Source organism: Carassius carassius, chromosome 13 (assembly GCF_963082965.1).
Source record: "Carassius carassius chromosome 13, fCarCar2.1, whole genome shotgun sequence".
Taxonomy (NCBI): domain Eukaryota; kingdom Metazoa; phylum Chordata; class Actinopteri; order Cypriniformes; family Cyprinidae; genus Carassius; species Carassius carassius.
This window is the reverse complement of record NC_081767.1, coordinates 7,691,083-7,706,237: the sequence shown is the minus strand read 5'-3', so window position 1 is coordinate 7,706,237 and position 15,155 is coordinate 7,691,083. Positions and strand designations below refer to the sequence as shown.

The following is a 15,155-nucleotide window of genomic DNA, read 5'->3' as shown; positions in this document are numbered from 1 at the left end:
GAAAAAGACGTCTACTGTGGGCCAATCATAACATTCTGATGCAGATGACGCATTTACTCTGCACTGTTTATGGAAGTCAAAGAAATGTCTAAAGTCATATAATACGATGTCTGTGGGGGGGAAAAGCAGCTGCATGAATGTGAACGTTTGGCACAAAAGTAAACACATCAACAAAAACATTGACCGCATACATACCCCTCCATGTTTACAAACACAACACCAGGAGCACCAGCCAATTTAAATTCAAATTGATGTGTGAATGGCGCTTTACCAGAAAAAAAGATGGAACGTTGTTGCCTGTGCAAACAGCACGTTTTTGAACTTACCAGTAAAGTCGTTCCGGTAGTTTTACACCAATTTAATGGTATTACTGTGTGAAAGGGGCTATTGTCCCTACTGTTGTGCAATAAATCATTCATTCAAGAACATTGTGCAAGTTTACTTCCACAGAGTCAATGCTGTGAACTTTGCATACTTCTGAAAATCCAGCTTTTGGTTGAAGCAATTGTCAGAGTTGTAAACATGACAGCTTTCTTCTTCCATGAAGGGGTTTAGCATCATGACAGCTTTGTTTCCACACAAGTCCTCCAGAAATCCTGTAGAATACAATCAGGTGACAAAACTCCTGAAGTGTTTCTTCATTTCTGTACCAAAAAATAATAATGTATAAATGCACACAAGTTTTTACACTATATTTTTGGTATGCTTAAAAACAAAATGCATGTATGCACTGATGCTGAATAGTTCCTCCCAAAAAGTTCTCATCATTACTTCACCCTCATGTCATTCTGTGCAGCATGTCCCAAAATATATTGCAGAATGTCTGCACTGCTTTTTTTCTATGTTATTGTTTAAAAAGGGCACAGTGAATATTCTGAAAAACATAATGTTTCCACACAAGAACTAAAGTCATACAGGTTTTGAACCACACGAGGAAGACATAAATTATGGCTTATTAGTTTTTGGATGAGCTATGCTTTTGAGATGCATGATGATACAGTATGAGGTGTAAAGCAGGCTGAATAGTTTGTGCTCCATCAAGGGGAAAAGGTTGTTGTTCTCAGTTTAAATTTCAACTGACTCTTAACTGAGTCACACAGAGGAACAAATCAATCACTTTTATTTACAGACCAAACGCCTTCGCCTGGTAATTACAGAACAGTGCTGAGGCAGATCTCCTCTGCCTTCATCACTCACGCTGCTCTCCTTAAACAAGCATTGTTTCTTGTTGTTCTACAATAATATGTTTAAATGCACTCATTTTCACAGTGAATACAGTCCAGTTCTGTTCACATGAGCAATGAAGGTTGCAATCCTATTCACATATTTCTATAAATATAGAAATTCAGCACGTGTTTAGATCCAGAGAAAGCCACAACAATAACATCACCAGAGCTATTGCGAGCATTTTGTTTACCTTAATGACATACCTAAAATGAAAGATGGCATGTAAGAAGAGCTTTTTATCAAATATTTAGTTATATTTAGTCTCTTACTGACCACGTCATAAGATGCAAAATAAACATTTGTACACGAAACAAAGGTTATTTGATTTGTTTTGCAATAAAATACTACTACAGGCTACTACTTGATTAAGTGTGAATGGCAATTTCTTTGTAATCATTTGTGAGTGAAAATTGCTTCAATGTAAATCCTACAGCAGTGTATGTAAACACATGCAGTATTTTTTAATCCAAATAAGAAAAATCAGATTTAAGGGTTTGCATGTTATTATTATTATTTTTTTTTTTAAAATAGGGAGTTACTTTCTAAGGCAGCATCATAAGCAGTATGGATATCAAATGCAACAATACCAGTCTTTCTCCATTATCATTGGAGCTTATTCAGTTCATTGCCTTCGGCTGCTTTCAGACAAAACATACAGTACATACTATATTTGTGCATGTGAACATGCTAAAGCCATTTCCAATTTTCTCAAATTTAAGTCCTGTTTAACTGAAAACTGTGCAAGGTATTGTTGTATGAAATTTGTCTGATAAGTTTAAAATAATTTTGATGAAAGTGATCTCATTAGGCCGAACACAAATTTGTGGTGTTGGTAAACAGAGATTACAGTAAGATGGAGTGTGTTGGTTTATTGAGCCAGAGCTCAGCCTGATGTCTACAGCACTCTTGACTTGATCTCTGTCCCAAAGCTCGTATCAGATTTAAACACAACCAGATGTTTACATATGCACTCAACCAGTAAAATTTACGTGTGTATGCCAAAAATTTGAATCCCTCATTTGATTTAAACAGAAACTGCGCTTCATCATTTAGAATTTTTTATATATATTTTTTTTATTGTTACAAGTAACATCTTGTCATTCTGTGATTGCTCTCTCCTGATACACTTTACTGTTGAAATTGTACCTTTTGTGTTTAAATTTAGTTTTTTCAACATTAAGTTTATGTAAAGAATGACCAAAAGGCATTTTTGTGCCTTTAAGAAATCAATGTAATGAGTGACGTCTCATTTTTTAATAAAGGAATTTTGTTCAGTGTGCACATCTGACTGCATAACACTTTTGGCATTAGGACTGTAGAAACCCCCATTTAGAGAGCCACTATCACATACCAGCAGGCTAAATTACATCATATTGATAATTATTTAAATGGATCAAGAACATATACCGTAGGCGTGCTTTGGTTTTCCATTTGCATGGCAGCCAACATGAATAATAAGTAACGACCACTGTCTTACCTAATTCAGCAAAATCTAACACTTGAACCTGACATCAAAGGCAATAATCATGTAGTCATCACCACCTAAGCGCCAACTTGAAATGTTTGTAGAAGTTGGGATTATATCCAGTTGAGAGAATTCTGCAGGGGAATTTCCTGGTTGATGTTTCTGATGATTTTATTTTGACCATGTAAGGTTCACTGGATTGAGATTATTGCATATTTATTTAAATGTGGAGATAGATGTAATGGGGGGGGGGGGGGGGGGGGGTATTTACTGTATGTATGTATTTATTAAATTATTTTGGACTTGTTTCTTGCAATTCTAAGAAAATTTTTTTTTTTTCATGTTTTATTACATGGCCTGGAAAAGAATAACAGAATTGCAAGATGTTAAAGAATCAAAAAGTACAAATATCAAGAATTATATGATATCATGATGATGATGGTTGTTTTTAAACTATCACATCCAGATTCTGACACATTAGTAGTACATCATGATATACAAATCTTATGTTTTCAAAGGGGAATTTAATTGCTGATGCCAATATGATCATTTATTATCCCCCTCTTTCAGTTTGATTTAGTTTTTCCTTTGAGTCACCACTGTGACTTGGGCAAAAACATGTTTTGAATCAGATCCCCATATTAGTTTAAAATAGGAATGGAAAATAGTGTTTCGATATGCTTACAGTCACGGCCAGACACACACCCATTGTGCAAGACGTAATGTAGTCCCTGTTGTGTACGTTTATAGAAACTTCCTTTCGCGGAAGTCATCATTCTGTCATCTTACTCTATTTCTGGACCTTTCTTCATATTTTGAAATATAGTTTTATTGCGATACATGTCCTGTAATTCTTCAAAAAAATGTTTTTACCAGTTTTCTTGTACTTTGTAAGCCATTCATGAACTGTTTGTTTAAAAAATATGTTATTTTTCTCAAATGTACCATGTTACATAGTATACTTTGAGATATTTGTTAATCATTCAGTACGATCACTGCACTATTTTACCATAGTACTTTTTGAAAAGGGTTAATTAATTATATTCAAAATTGAAAAAGTATAAATTATAACCTATTATAAAGTGTAAATTCTTAAAACTTTTTAAATATTTATGAATACTTATTGATTATAACAATCAGTAACTAATTAACATTACAAAGTACAATTTATATAATTTAATGAAGGTGCTGTATGTAAGACTTTGACTCTACTGAATCATAAAAATACTATAATATGTTTGCACATATTCAAGAAACATGCTAAGTTAACATACAGTCAGTTATTCTCCTTTGAAAATGTGTGTTCCGGCCAGAATGTCGATCTTTGTTTTGGTTTGTGAAACCCACCCACTGCCAGTTTACCCAATTGTTCTTCAGCACCCCGGGTTGCCAGTTGGCAGAAGACACAGCGTATTTAATTTCATTCATCATCAAGTGCGCTTGTTCCTGTTTGTGTCTTCAATCTGGCAACCTGCATGTGCGTTAAGTGTGAAGAGGAGGGTCCGGGTGAAAAGAAAACATAGACTGTATAAAAACATGGACGTAGTGTTCACGACGTCACCGTAAGCTTCCGAATAGCGGTTTTGAAGCTTAAAGTGGTCGGAAGTGGCCGTTGTCATCTTTTATCTCCCGGATAATCGAAAATGGGCAAAAAGGCGGGAGCTGGTTGCTGAAAACACGCCCACCTAGCGCGACGGCGGTGACAGCAGCAGCAATCTACCTGTCACTCAATTGGCCAAGCCCTTAATTATGCAGAACTTTAAGGCTTAATATAATTTTAATGGATGAGTTATTAAAAAAAAAAAAAAAAACACCCCTCACAGTTGTCATGAAGGTCAAATTTAGCTATATAGACTAAAATAACTTGGGAATTTTAACATTGCACGTCTATGGGATTGACTCTCTTTTGCGGCCAGCCTCTAGTGGACAGTCCACGCAATACAGTTTAAGTCATGAGAGAGAGCGGGAGGTTACCGCTTGAAAAAAAACATCTCCAATATTTTGAATTTGGACTGCAATACCTAGTTCATACATACAGCACCTTTAACATCTTATTATTTAATGTGAATTCATTTTGTTAAAAATGAAACTACTTATTTGTATTCACTACCGTTCAAATGTTTGGGGTCCTTAAAATGTAAAAAATGTGCTCTCTTATGCTCACCAAGACTGGATTTATTTAATAAAAAATACAGTAAATATTGTGAAGTTTGTGATGCGATCTAGGAAAACACAACACGTGAAATTTTACCTTCTTAGGTTTATGATTTCCAGGAATGGAATTTTGAGAAAAATGGTTTTAAAGTGAGACGGGTTTCACTTTCACTTCTACTTTACAATCGCTGTCAGCATCATTACACAAACAGACTAACGTTACCCTGAAGAGGACTGTTTTCGTTGTTTATCATGATGGGCCTAGTCTCTGAACTTTTGATCACCCCTTGTATGTTTGGATAGGACGAATAGTGTACCTTGTGGCAAGAAAAGTGACTGCAGCGCACCTGTGCACATAACAAGACTGTCATCGGATTCCTCCTCTTTAGTAACATCATCCGATCCTTCATCTCTGGATGTGAAATAGTACTTTATAACATCTTTTAGGGCACTGACATCACCACAATTGAGCAGACTGCAAAGAGCAAGATCGTAGTTTACACAGGACTGGCAGGAAATGTGCATTGACACAACTTTATATGGAGCCCTGCACATGACATGCAAGAAAAAATAAATAAATTGTGTGCACGATTTACTAAATTGTTAGTAACACAATTTATAAATCGAGTGAACTAAATAGTAAATTGGGGGAACGGAATCGTAGTCGTGTGCATGTTTTAGTACATGAGGGAATGAATTAGTAAATCGTGCACATGATTTAGCCTACTATTTTTTTCCTGCATGTCATGTGCGGTGCTCCGTACCGTTATTATAAATGTCACGTGATTTATGTTGATAGGTTAACTGTTTTTGTGGTGTCAAGCAAACGCATCTCCACAGCATGTTCTGGTGTGAGAGAAAGATAGTCTTTTCTGCTTGTGGCAATAAATCGCTATTTTTTTGCACTAAACAAGTGAATTTTGCCAAGATATTTTCAGAGATAATAGACAAGATGTTATAGAATAATAAATGAGTGAAACCCTATTTTTGACAAAAAAAATTACATACAACCTATTTTTCTAATTTCCTGAAAACATCTCAGCGTGACATCCGACCAGTTTTCCCAGATCGCATCACATATAATTACACTTTTAAATATCTGATTTAATTTTCCTGTGACGGCAAAGCTAAATTTTCAACAGCCATTACTTCAGTCTTCGGTGTCACTCCATTCACACACATTTTACCTCTCGTGTGCAGGTCCAGGCTCACGGGGCGCTGCAGTATCTGGTGTCTCTGTTAGCAAGTATGGAGCACAGTGCCCATCACACACTACTGCTGGAAATCCGCTGCCTGACCGATCGCTACACCTCCATCCTGGGAGGTGGAGTAAAAGACATCTACCGCATGAGCAACAGTTTCACCGCCATTGCGCGACTGTTGGGACGCAAGCTGGAAGATGACAGTACACTTAGCAGGTATTCACACACAGACACACACACACACACATATTTTGGAAGTGAAAGTGATTGCTGGTCAATCACTCCCCCCACCTACAATCCCTACCTGTACCAAGGCTCGAACCCGCAACCTTTGGGTTACAGATCTGACTCTCAAACCATTAGGCTATGCTTGCCCCGATAATTTCCCACTTGCTTCAGTCTTGCAATAGCCTTGACATGTTCCAGTATTTGTTTTTAGTATTTGTATTTAGTTTTTAGTATTTGTTATTAGTTTCATTGAAGTAATTGACATTTCATTATGATGGAATAACTTCTGTTTAAAAGCTCCCTGATCCGCAGGCCTTTGTCTGAATGTCACCCTTAACCATTGCAAAATATTTCATCTAATCAGTGTCTTGGCAGTTTCATTGCTAAAAGAATAATGAGGTAATGATGTACTCCAGATATAAATATTTTGTTCATTTCTCTGTTTCTGAGACTTAATTTGTTTTCTAATGAGGGAAATAGGTTTCGTAGGAAAGATGGCGAATAAAGAGAAATCTACAGAAATCTAATAGAAGGGACATGATAGAACTGTTAGTTTTCTACTTTATCTCGTATTTCTCTCTTTGTTCTCACTCATCTTCTTTTCCAAAATGACAGTTATGTTTATTTTAACTATATAGAAATTGTTTTTATGTTTGGAATAGACCATTGTTATTACAGTACATGGCTTTCTGGAATTCTTGATTCTGAATACTTGATTCAATGGCGAATCAATCAAAAACTGTTGAAAAACAATTATTTAAACAAAATCAAATGTGAAGTGTCAGGTAGTGTTAATTTTGTCATTTTCAGGGTTAGGAGGGTTACTTTTAAAGTGTATTCCTTTAGAGTTACAAATTATTCATTAAAAAAGTATTCAGTAACATAATCCAAGTACCACAATATAAAAATAATGTATTTTGATTACTTTTGGATTACTTTTGTTACTTTTTAGTTACATATTGTCGCGGGCTGAAGAATCACACGGCAGGCTGTAGCGAAAGTTTAAAGCCCCTGAGGGTGTATTTATTAGTGGTTGTGAACGTGAAAGTGCCAGAAGTGTCCGGTGCTCGTCCTCGGTGCCGCGTGATCCTGTTTGCCGGCCGGCTGAGTGCAAGGGGAATCGGTGTCCGGTGCTCAGGTGGCAGGCTGGTCGGTCTCTCGCTTTCTGGGGAGATAAGAGACACAACAATAGCTGGCGATCTTCTGGAGAGCTTTCTCACCCGTGTCTTCTCGGGTACAGCTTTTGTAGTCCTCGTCTGAGCACTTTCAGCTGGGACCGATCAGCCCGCAGTGATTGAGTGCAGGTGGATCTCCTCTATTGGGGGGGGGGGGGGAAGCCGTGTCCAGGGCACCTATCAGCAGGACGCTGATAGGTGCCCTGGACACGGCTCACCCCCCCTAAGTGTCTTCCTGGTCCCTCGGGCGAGTGGGGAAGTGGGGGCTGGGGGGGAAGTCATACCTGACAGACCTGCGAAAGCTGTCCACAGGCGGGAGAATCCATCCGCATTGGCGTTGGCGGTTCCAGCTCGATGTTGCACGTCAAAGTGGAAGTCCTGGAACGGCTGGGAACCACCGTGTCACCCGGGCATTGGTATCCTTAGCCCGGGCCATCCATTGCAAAGGAGCGTGATCGGTGATGAGGGTGAATTTCCGTCCCAGGACATAATATTTCAGCTCCAGGACTGCCCACTTGACGGCGAACGCCTCCTTCTCCACCGCCGCGTACCGTTGTTCCGTTGTGGACAGCTTTTGGCTGATGTAGACCACCGAAGTATTTGGGATAACACGGCTCCCAACCCGGTGTCGGATGCGTCCATCTGCAACAAGAAGGGACAGTTAAAGTTAGGGGCGCGCAATACCGGTTCAGACGTGAGCGCCGCTTTTATCCCCTTGAACGCCTCCTCTTCCGGGGGTCCCCATCTCACTCTCTCCGGCTGTCCCTTCTTGGTGAGGTCTGTCAGTGCTGTCGCTAGTGAGAAGTTAGGTATAAAGCACCTATAGTACCCCGCCAATCCCAAAAAGGCCCGTACCTGCTTCTTGGAGGTGGGCCTCGGGGCCGAGAGGATGGCGGCTACTTTTCCCTCCTGCGGACGAAATTAATCCTGCTATTCGCTAATTAAGGGCACCTCGATGATGGGCAGCGGAATTAGCGGAGCTGGGGGAGGAGTATGAGGCGACGTCCGTTGGCAGTCTGGACAAGCTTGACAGAATCGTTTGATCTCCGCCTCCATGCCAGGCCAGTGGAATCTGTCTCGGATCCGTTGGGTAGTATTCTGCGCCCCCAGGTGGCCAGCCATCGGATGGGAATGGGCGAGCTCAATAACCATCTGTGTCCTTGTGTGTGGGACCACCAGCAGTTTCACCTCCTCCCCTCTCCGCTGCGCGACACAGTCGGGGAGCTCGGCGGAGGTCCTTTTTCTTCGGGCGGTTCCCGGCCGGGCTGGCAGGCTGGGTGACTCGGCGGAGTAGCTGATCAAAGCCTGGCCAGTCTCTGCGCAGCAGCACGGGTACCGGCAAGTCCTTGACCACGCCCACTTCCAGGGGCCCGGTGCCAGTCTTCGTGGAGATGGTCACCACTCGTGTAGGTACACTCTGGGTGTCACCGTGGATGCATGTGATGGATATGCGAGCTTTGGTTCCCGCCCGTGGGGGAAATATAAAGGACTGGACCAGGCTTATGGCGCTCCTGGAGTCTAACAAAGCCGTAAACGGTCGGCCGTCGCGGTGGTTCCAGATGAACTGCACAGCCTGCCAGCCAGGGGTGATTGGGTGAGGGTGGTGGCTCAGTTGGCATTGGCTCCTCCTGTACGCCGGGAACCGCCGGCCTGCTGACTGCGCGCTGGCTGCCCTCTGGCGTGCGTTGCTCCTGGTACACCCTCCGGGGAAACGGCGGTGCTCGCTCCCCAGCCTCTCGTCGTAACGTCGCTTCCGCTAGCTCGACTGCCTCGATGAGATCTCCTACGGTCCGCGGGTTCCTCATTCCGGCTGCCTGCCGAAGGGGGCGTGGCAGGGCATGCAGATACCGGTCCACGACGATGCGTTCGGCCACTTGGGCAGTGCTGGGGTTCCCGGTGAGCAACCAGTGATGGGCGAGGCGGTTGAGTTCGGCGGCTTGGGCACGGGCTGGCAACCGGCTGTTATATTCCCATGTCCGGAACAATTGGGCCGCAGCGATGGGAGACAGCCCTACACGGGCCAGGATTTCCTTCCGTAGTTTCGTCGTACGATTCTCTTTGGCTCGCTGGCATGGAGAAATAGGCCTGCTGGGGTTCCCCTGTCAGCAACGGGGCCAGTATCCGTGCCCAACTTTCGCGGGGCCAGTCCTCCCGAGTGGCTACGGACTCTAACATGCCCAGAAAAAGTTCCATGTCGTCGTGGACGGTCATCTTCGGCAGGAGCTGGGTGGCTTGAGCGCGGGGATCCGGCAGCGGGACCCGCTGGGCAGCCGCGAAGCGGAGAGCGGCGACTTCACGCTCCCTCTCTCCCTGCCGAGTAGCCATATGTTCCACAATTTGCTGCTGTCGAATACTGACCTCCGTCAGGTGTTTAAGGAGTTCCTCCATGGCTGGGGGAGGAGTCACCGCCTGACGAAACACAGAGAAGGGAACAAAACAAAAAAAACGGTGAGTAACTGGAGTGGTGAAGAATCACACGGCCGATCAGCCCGCGGTGATTGAGTGCAGGTGGATCTCCTCCGTTGCCAGGGCGACGCTGATAGGTGCCCGGGACACGGCTCACAATATGTAACTAAGTCAAAAAAAGCAATATCTGAGTACTTTTATTTAACTATCACTTTAAAATTAAAACTAATAAAAACTATAGTAAAACTATTTGAAACGTATAAAAATCAACATCTAGATATTACAGGCCGTATATTTATATAGATATCTAGTGGCTATACAGTGTAGTATTACAGTTTTTTTTTTTTTTTTTCTTTAACATGTACTAGCAAAAATAAATATAGTTTATACATTCCATATAAATATTAGTCTATTTTAAAATAAGCCTACATGTCGAAATGCATGTGAAATGCTATAATCTTTCTTTATTTCATTGACTGATCTGGGGTGTGGAGATTTTCAGCTTCATTTTCCACTTAGAAAACTTACAACTGCAGTCATGCATGGAACGCCATGGAATTTTAAATCACAAACGAACAATAAATTTTAGCTAACATGATAATTTCCATGCTAGTCGGACTCGTACCTGTAAATATTCAGGTTGGCTGAGTAGCCTCTGTTAAAGAAAGAGTCTTCATGCATATATTACGCTGTAGGTTACATCTATGTTATTTCCTTTATTCTTTTTGAAAACTAAATAGCTGTGAAATTTCCCGACATGAACACGTTTTTCACAGCAGGAAATCATCCAGCGTTTGAGGAGAATAATTGTAGATTTGCGCTTGCACCAGCAGTGCTAAGGTTTCGAAGCATACATGTGTCAACAGAACCAGGAACTATGCAGCCCTAAATATATAGCGTTATGTCAAAATACTAATTTTTTTTATTTTAAATGATATAAATGTAATCCTGACTTTTTACAAAATGTAACCGTAATCTGAATACTTTGTTTCACTAGATTTTTGTATCCTGATTACGTAACACTGTTACACGTATTCAACATGTAGGCTATACATAAGTCAACCCTGTCCTGTTTTTGTTTAGTCTAGTTTTAGTCAATGAAATTTAATCACATTTTCGTCATGCTGTATAATACTTAAACTGATAAAAAAAAAAAACATTTTGTGCTAGAAAATTATAATCGAAAAGATTGTTATTTGAAAAATATATTTTTACATTTATGCATTTTCACCAATAAGCACAAATCAATAGAAAATGGATTGATCCACGCGGTTTATTTTACCTCTAATAGTGTACTGATTTATCAAAGGCTATTCAATATATAAATTAATATCAAATACTTGGATATACACTCTCTCTGTCTACATTATGAAAACTGGCAAAAACAAACCAAAAATATTGTTACAGTAATATTCATAAACGCTATTCCAATAATTCCAATGTTTCTTTTAAAACAACAGCTTTTGAATAAGTGCATTTATTCGGCAACCACAATCACAAACAAAATAGTCGAGATCCCATGACAGAACACAGACTGGCTGAATGACACTTTCATTTAAGCTGAATGTCTTATATGTGTCTTATATAGCTTGTGCGCAATGTTGCCAGATTGCAAAAAAATAAATAAAACACAGAAAATGTATCCTTTCAACGGAGAACCTCTGGGGTGCGTTTCCCAAAAGCATAGTTGCTAACCTGTTTGCAACTTAGTTGGTTGGCAATGGGAAATTGTATTGCAACCAACAAAGTTGCTTCATATCTGGCAACCGCACACATGTAAGCTCATGTAGTAGAGGCGTGTACATCAGTCCACAATAATATTTTGTTTCCTTTTTTTTGACGAGAATTTAAATAAATTTTGATATAGTTTTGAAAAAAATATAAAAAGATTTTAGTCTCGTCTTTTTTGTCAATGATTTTGCATGTTGATATAGTCACAGTTATCATTTATTGATATTATTGTTGTCTGGTCATCGACTCGTCTTAGTCATGGGAAAAAAGCAAGTCAACAAGCATTTTTCGTTGATGAAATTTTTGGATTATGAGTCCGAATCTCTAACCATTAGGCCACAACTTCCCTTTTAATTTTTCACTGTAAATTACATTAAAATGTCCTGTTAGATTTTACAAATTTTCACTATATATAGTAAGTTAACTTACCGTTAACCAATTAACAGGTGTTTACTGTAGCATTTTCATAGTTAAAAATTATAATGTTTCACTGTGTAGTGTTATGGTGCATTCACTGGGGCATCGGGGGCAGGTCTGAAGCTCAAAGTGATCACATCGCTTTTCCAGTGTTGCATGAACATGATTGTCTACTGTCTGTGCTAAGGTATTTGCATGAAGACGATCTGATTGGCTGACACCTCTGTTGGCACTTGAAAAGTTGACAATTTTTTTAATTTCTGCCACAAGCAACGGCAATTGCAATGGACACACAATTCAATTCAGCCACGCTTGACGTCACCCGTTCAAAGTAAATGAGAAGCATTAACGCCGATGCCCTGTCTGAATGCACCATTAGGGTTAGTTGCTTGTAATTATGCGTAATTGTGTAATTATGTATAACTGTTATTACTATTGTAAGTACAGTACATGTTAGATGTAAGTGAAGTGTTACCTTTAATACTATTTCAAATACTGTTTTTAAAAAGTATACTACATACTGTTCGGTATACACTAAGCAGTGCAGTTGTATTTCCATTTTGCCCTTGGCTTTTATCTTTGTTAATCAGAGAGGAGGAGAAGGTGCAGGATTTGTCCAGGCCATGTGAGGCCGAGTCTAGTTCTGACATGTTTGCTGAGAACCAGCGTCTGCAGGTGAAGATCCAGGCTTTCGAGCAGAAGATGGGCGATGAGGTGGAGGAGTTTGAGGGAGAGGGTGCTTCCCCTGGTCCTCAGAGACGCCACAGTCTGTGTCAGGCAGCACAAGACGAGCGCAGAGAGATGAGGTTCAACAGGTAGGCTGTGTTAGAAATATATTAAAAGTTCAAAATTGCTGAAATGGAGCTTACGATAGATAAATGACTATCTCTGATGTCCAAAAGCAAAACGTTTTTATGTTTGCACATGGAAAGCAATAGTAGAATGTATGGAATTTGAATGACTTGCCATTAATTTGCTCTGTATGCACGTATGGTATTAATTTTAGTTATGCATTTCTTCAAGTTTTAAATTTAATTTAGCTAAATACAACACTGCAAAAATACATTCTACATTTTCTAGTAGAGTATGCCACTTTTTAATAACTCACAGTTACCTAAAATAAATGAAATGACTCTGAGATTTATTTATTTTTTGCGTGCTGTTCTCTCATGTTCAGGTCAAAGAGTCTGGCTCTTCACGCTGTACGCACACGATCCATTAACTCTGACAGCAGTCCAGAGGGAGAAGGGGTGGATCTGAGCGCAGAACTCTGTGTCTGTGAGGCCAGTCCCAGCCCAGAGACCCGTCCTGCCCTCAAGACCCTGCAGGAGAGCCACAAACTCACAGAGACTCAACCTGACACATCTCCAAACATTGAGGGGCAAAAGGTGCTGGTTGGAGACCCCCAGGAGGGAGATAGACTCTGGATCCATCTAAGAGACAACATGGAAGAAATCAAAAACTTCTGTGTGGAAATGATCAAACAAATCCCCATACCTGAGCACTGTGTCATTGAAGGTAACCTGTCAAATCTAAGAGCAATTCACACAGCAACACGTTAAAAATTACCTTGCATTTTTGAGGAGCGCTGGAGGAGAACTCACATCTGCAAGTTTTACCACACTCTCATCCAGAAATTACTTTAGACATGGGAATGAATTTGAACATGAATGTGTTTATACAAGACTGAATTTCAGGTCAGCTTCTAGTTCAGTTTTTTGTTGTTGTTTTAGCCACATGAGGAGAACATTTTCCTGGCTTATTTTGAAATATGTTAGAAATGTAACACCAATTACATATTGGGATGCCATGCCAAGTTATCTACAGAGTTTCTTTGCAGTTTGGGAGAGTATGGAATTTAATTTGAGTAATTTCCAGGTCTGGAAATTAAAAAAAGAAAGCAGAATATGGAAAAATATTAGCATTTCCAGACTTTTGCCCCATTTAGTTTTCTATAAAATATTTTTTTCATGAAAATAAATTTATCATACAAGAAGTGTGTTTTCATGTCAGCTGTTTATTGATTCTTTAGTGATTGTCAAACACTTTTAAAAATGTAAAAGTGCATGTTATGGACACTTTTGGTTTCTTCTCACAGCATTCTTAGCACCGTATTACAGAGCCTCTGCAAAATTAAGAAAAACACAGGCTTTCATGTGCGTACGAGAAACCATTAAACTTAGTATATAGGATGATGCTCACTGAGCCACCTATTGCACCATCAGCCTATTTCGCGGTGCGTTTTTTGGCCACCACAGAGTATGCATTAAAGCAGACATAAGGCCTTGAAAAATGACTTAATGCCTTAAAGAATGACACATTTTTAACACTTTCTTTTACAGTACCAGTCTTCTTTATGGACCCTTGAACTTGTCAAATAGGACAGTGCACACAGCCGTATTGTGCCATCAGCTCATTTTGTGTCATTGTTTCTCCATTGCAACAGAAGATGCTCTGTTAGTTTCTGGTCTGAATGCAAAAATCAGTTTTTCCTTTTAAGTGTCTCTGTATGTTGTCACTTTGAGGAAATCAATGGATAAACCCTTGAGAAAATAAAAGTATTTACTGATGACTGTACTATATACCCAGTGTTGGGGGTAATGGATTACAAGTAACGCGAGTTACGTAATCAGATTACTTTTTTCAAGTAACTAGTAAAGTAACGCATTACTTTTTAATTTACAAGAAAATATCTGAGTTACTTTTTCAAAAAAGTAACGCCAGTTACTTTGTATTCCCATTTTTTGACTGACAAGCCTCCTGTTCCCATATTGGGAGAAATCGGAAGTATGGAGGCGTTGTGTGCGCTGTGTGAACATGATGTTACTGTAGTTCTAGGCTAAATGTGAATGTGCATTAATTCATCCCACTCACAAAAAAACAAAAAACAAAACAGATTTAGTATTCATCAAAATTAATCAAAACAGTGAAATGCAAACTCAGAATATGACGCAAACCTGCTATAACTAAATATATTAAATAACACAAATGTATCTATTACCATTTTATTAACAGTGTCTTTGCTGCTGACCTTTAATGATCCAGTTCAACCATACTAATAATTAAAAAATGACTTTAGATAAACTAACAATTGTGCTTCATTGTTTTTTTTTTATTGCTGAAGAGTGTTGAACCTTCTTCTCCTGTGTT

At 39.9% G+C, this 15,155-nt stretch overlaps 1 protein-coding gene across 1 annotated transcript in view; it reads left to right on the top strand.

Moving 5' to 3' along the window:
* The window catches only part of LOC132155915 (ventricular zone-expressed PH domain-containing protein-like), a 142,910-nt gene that overhangs the window by 79,422 nt on the left and 48,333 nt on the right, over positions 1–15,155 (top strand). Inside the window, exons 7-9 of the mRNA XM_059564687.1 lie at positions 6,047–6,264; positions 12,596–12,820; positions 13,183–13,523. Of these exons, the coding sequence (XP_059420670.1) occupies positions 6,047–6,264; positions 12,596–12,820; positions 13,183–13,523 (784 nt within the window). The remainder of the gene's footprint in view (positions 1–6,046; positions 6,265–12,595; positions 12,821–13,182; positions 13,524–15,155) is intronic.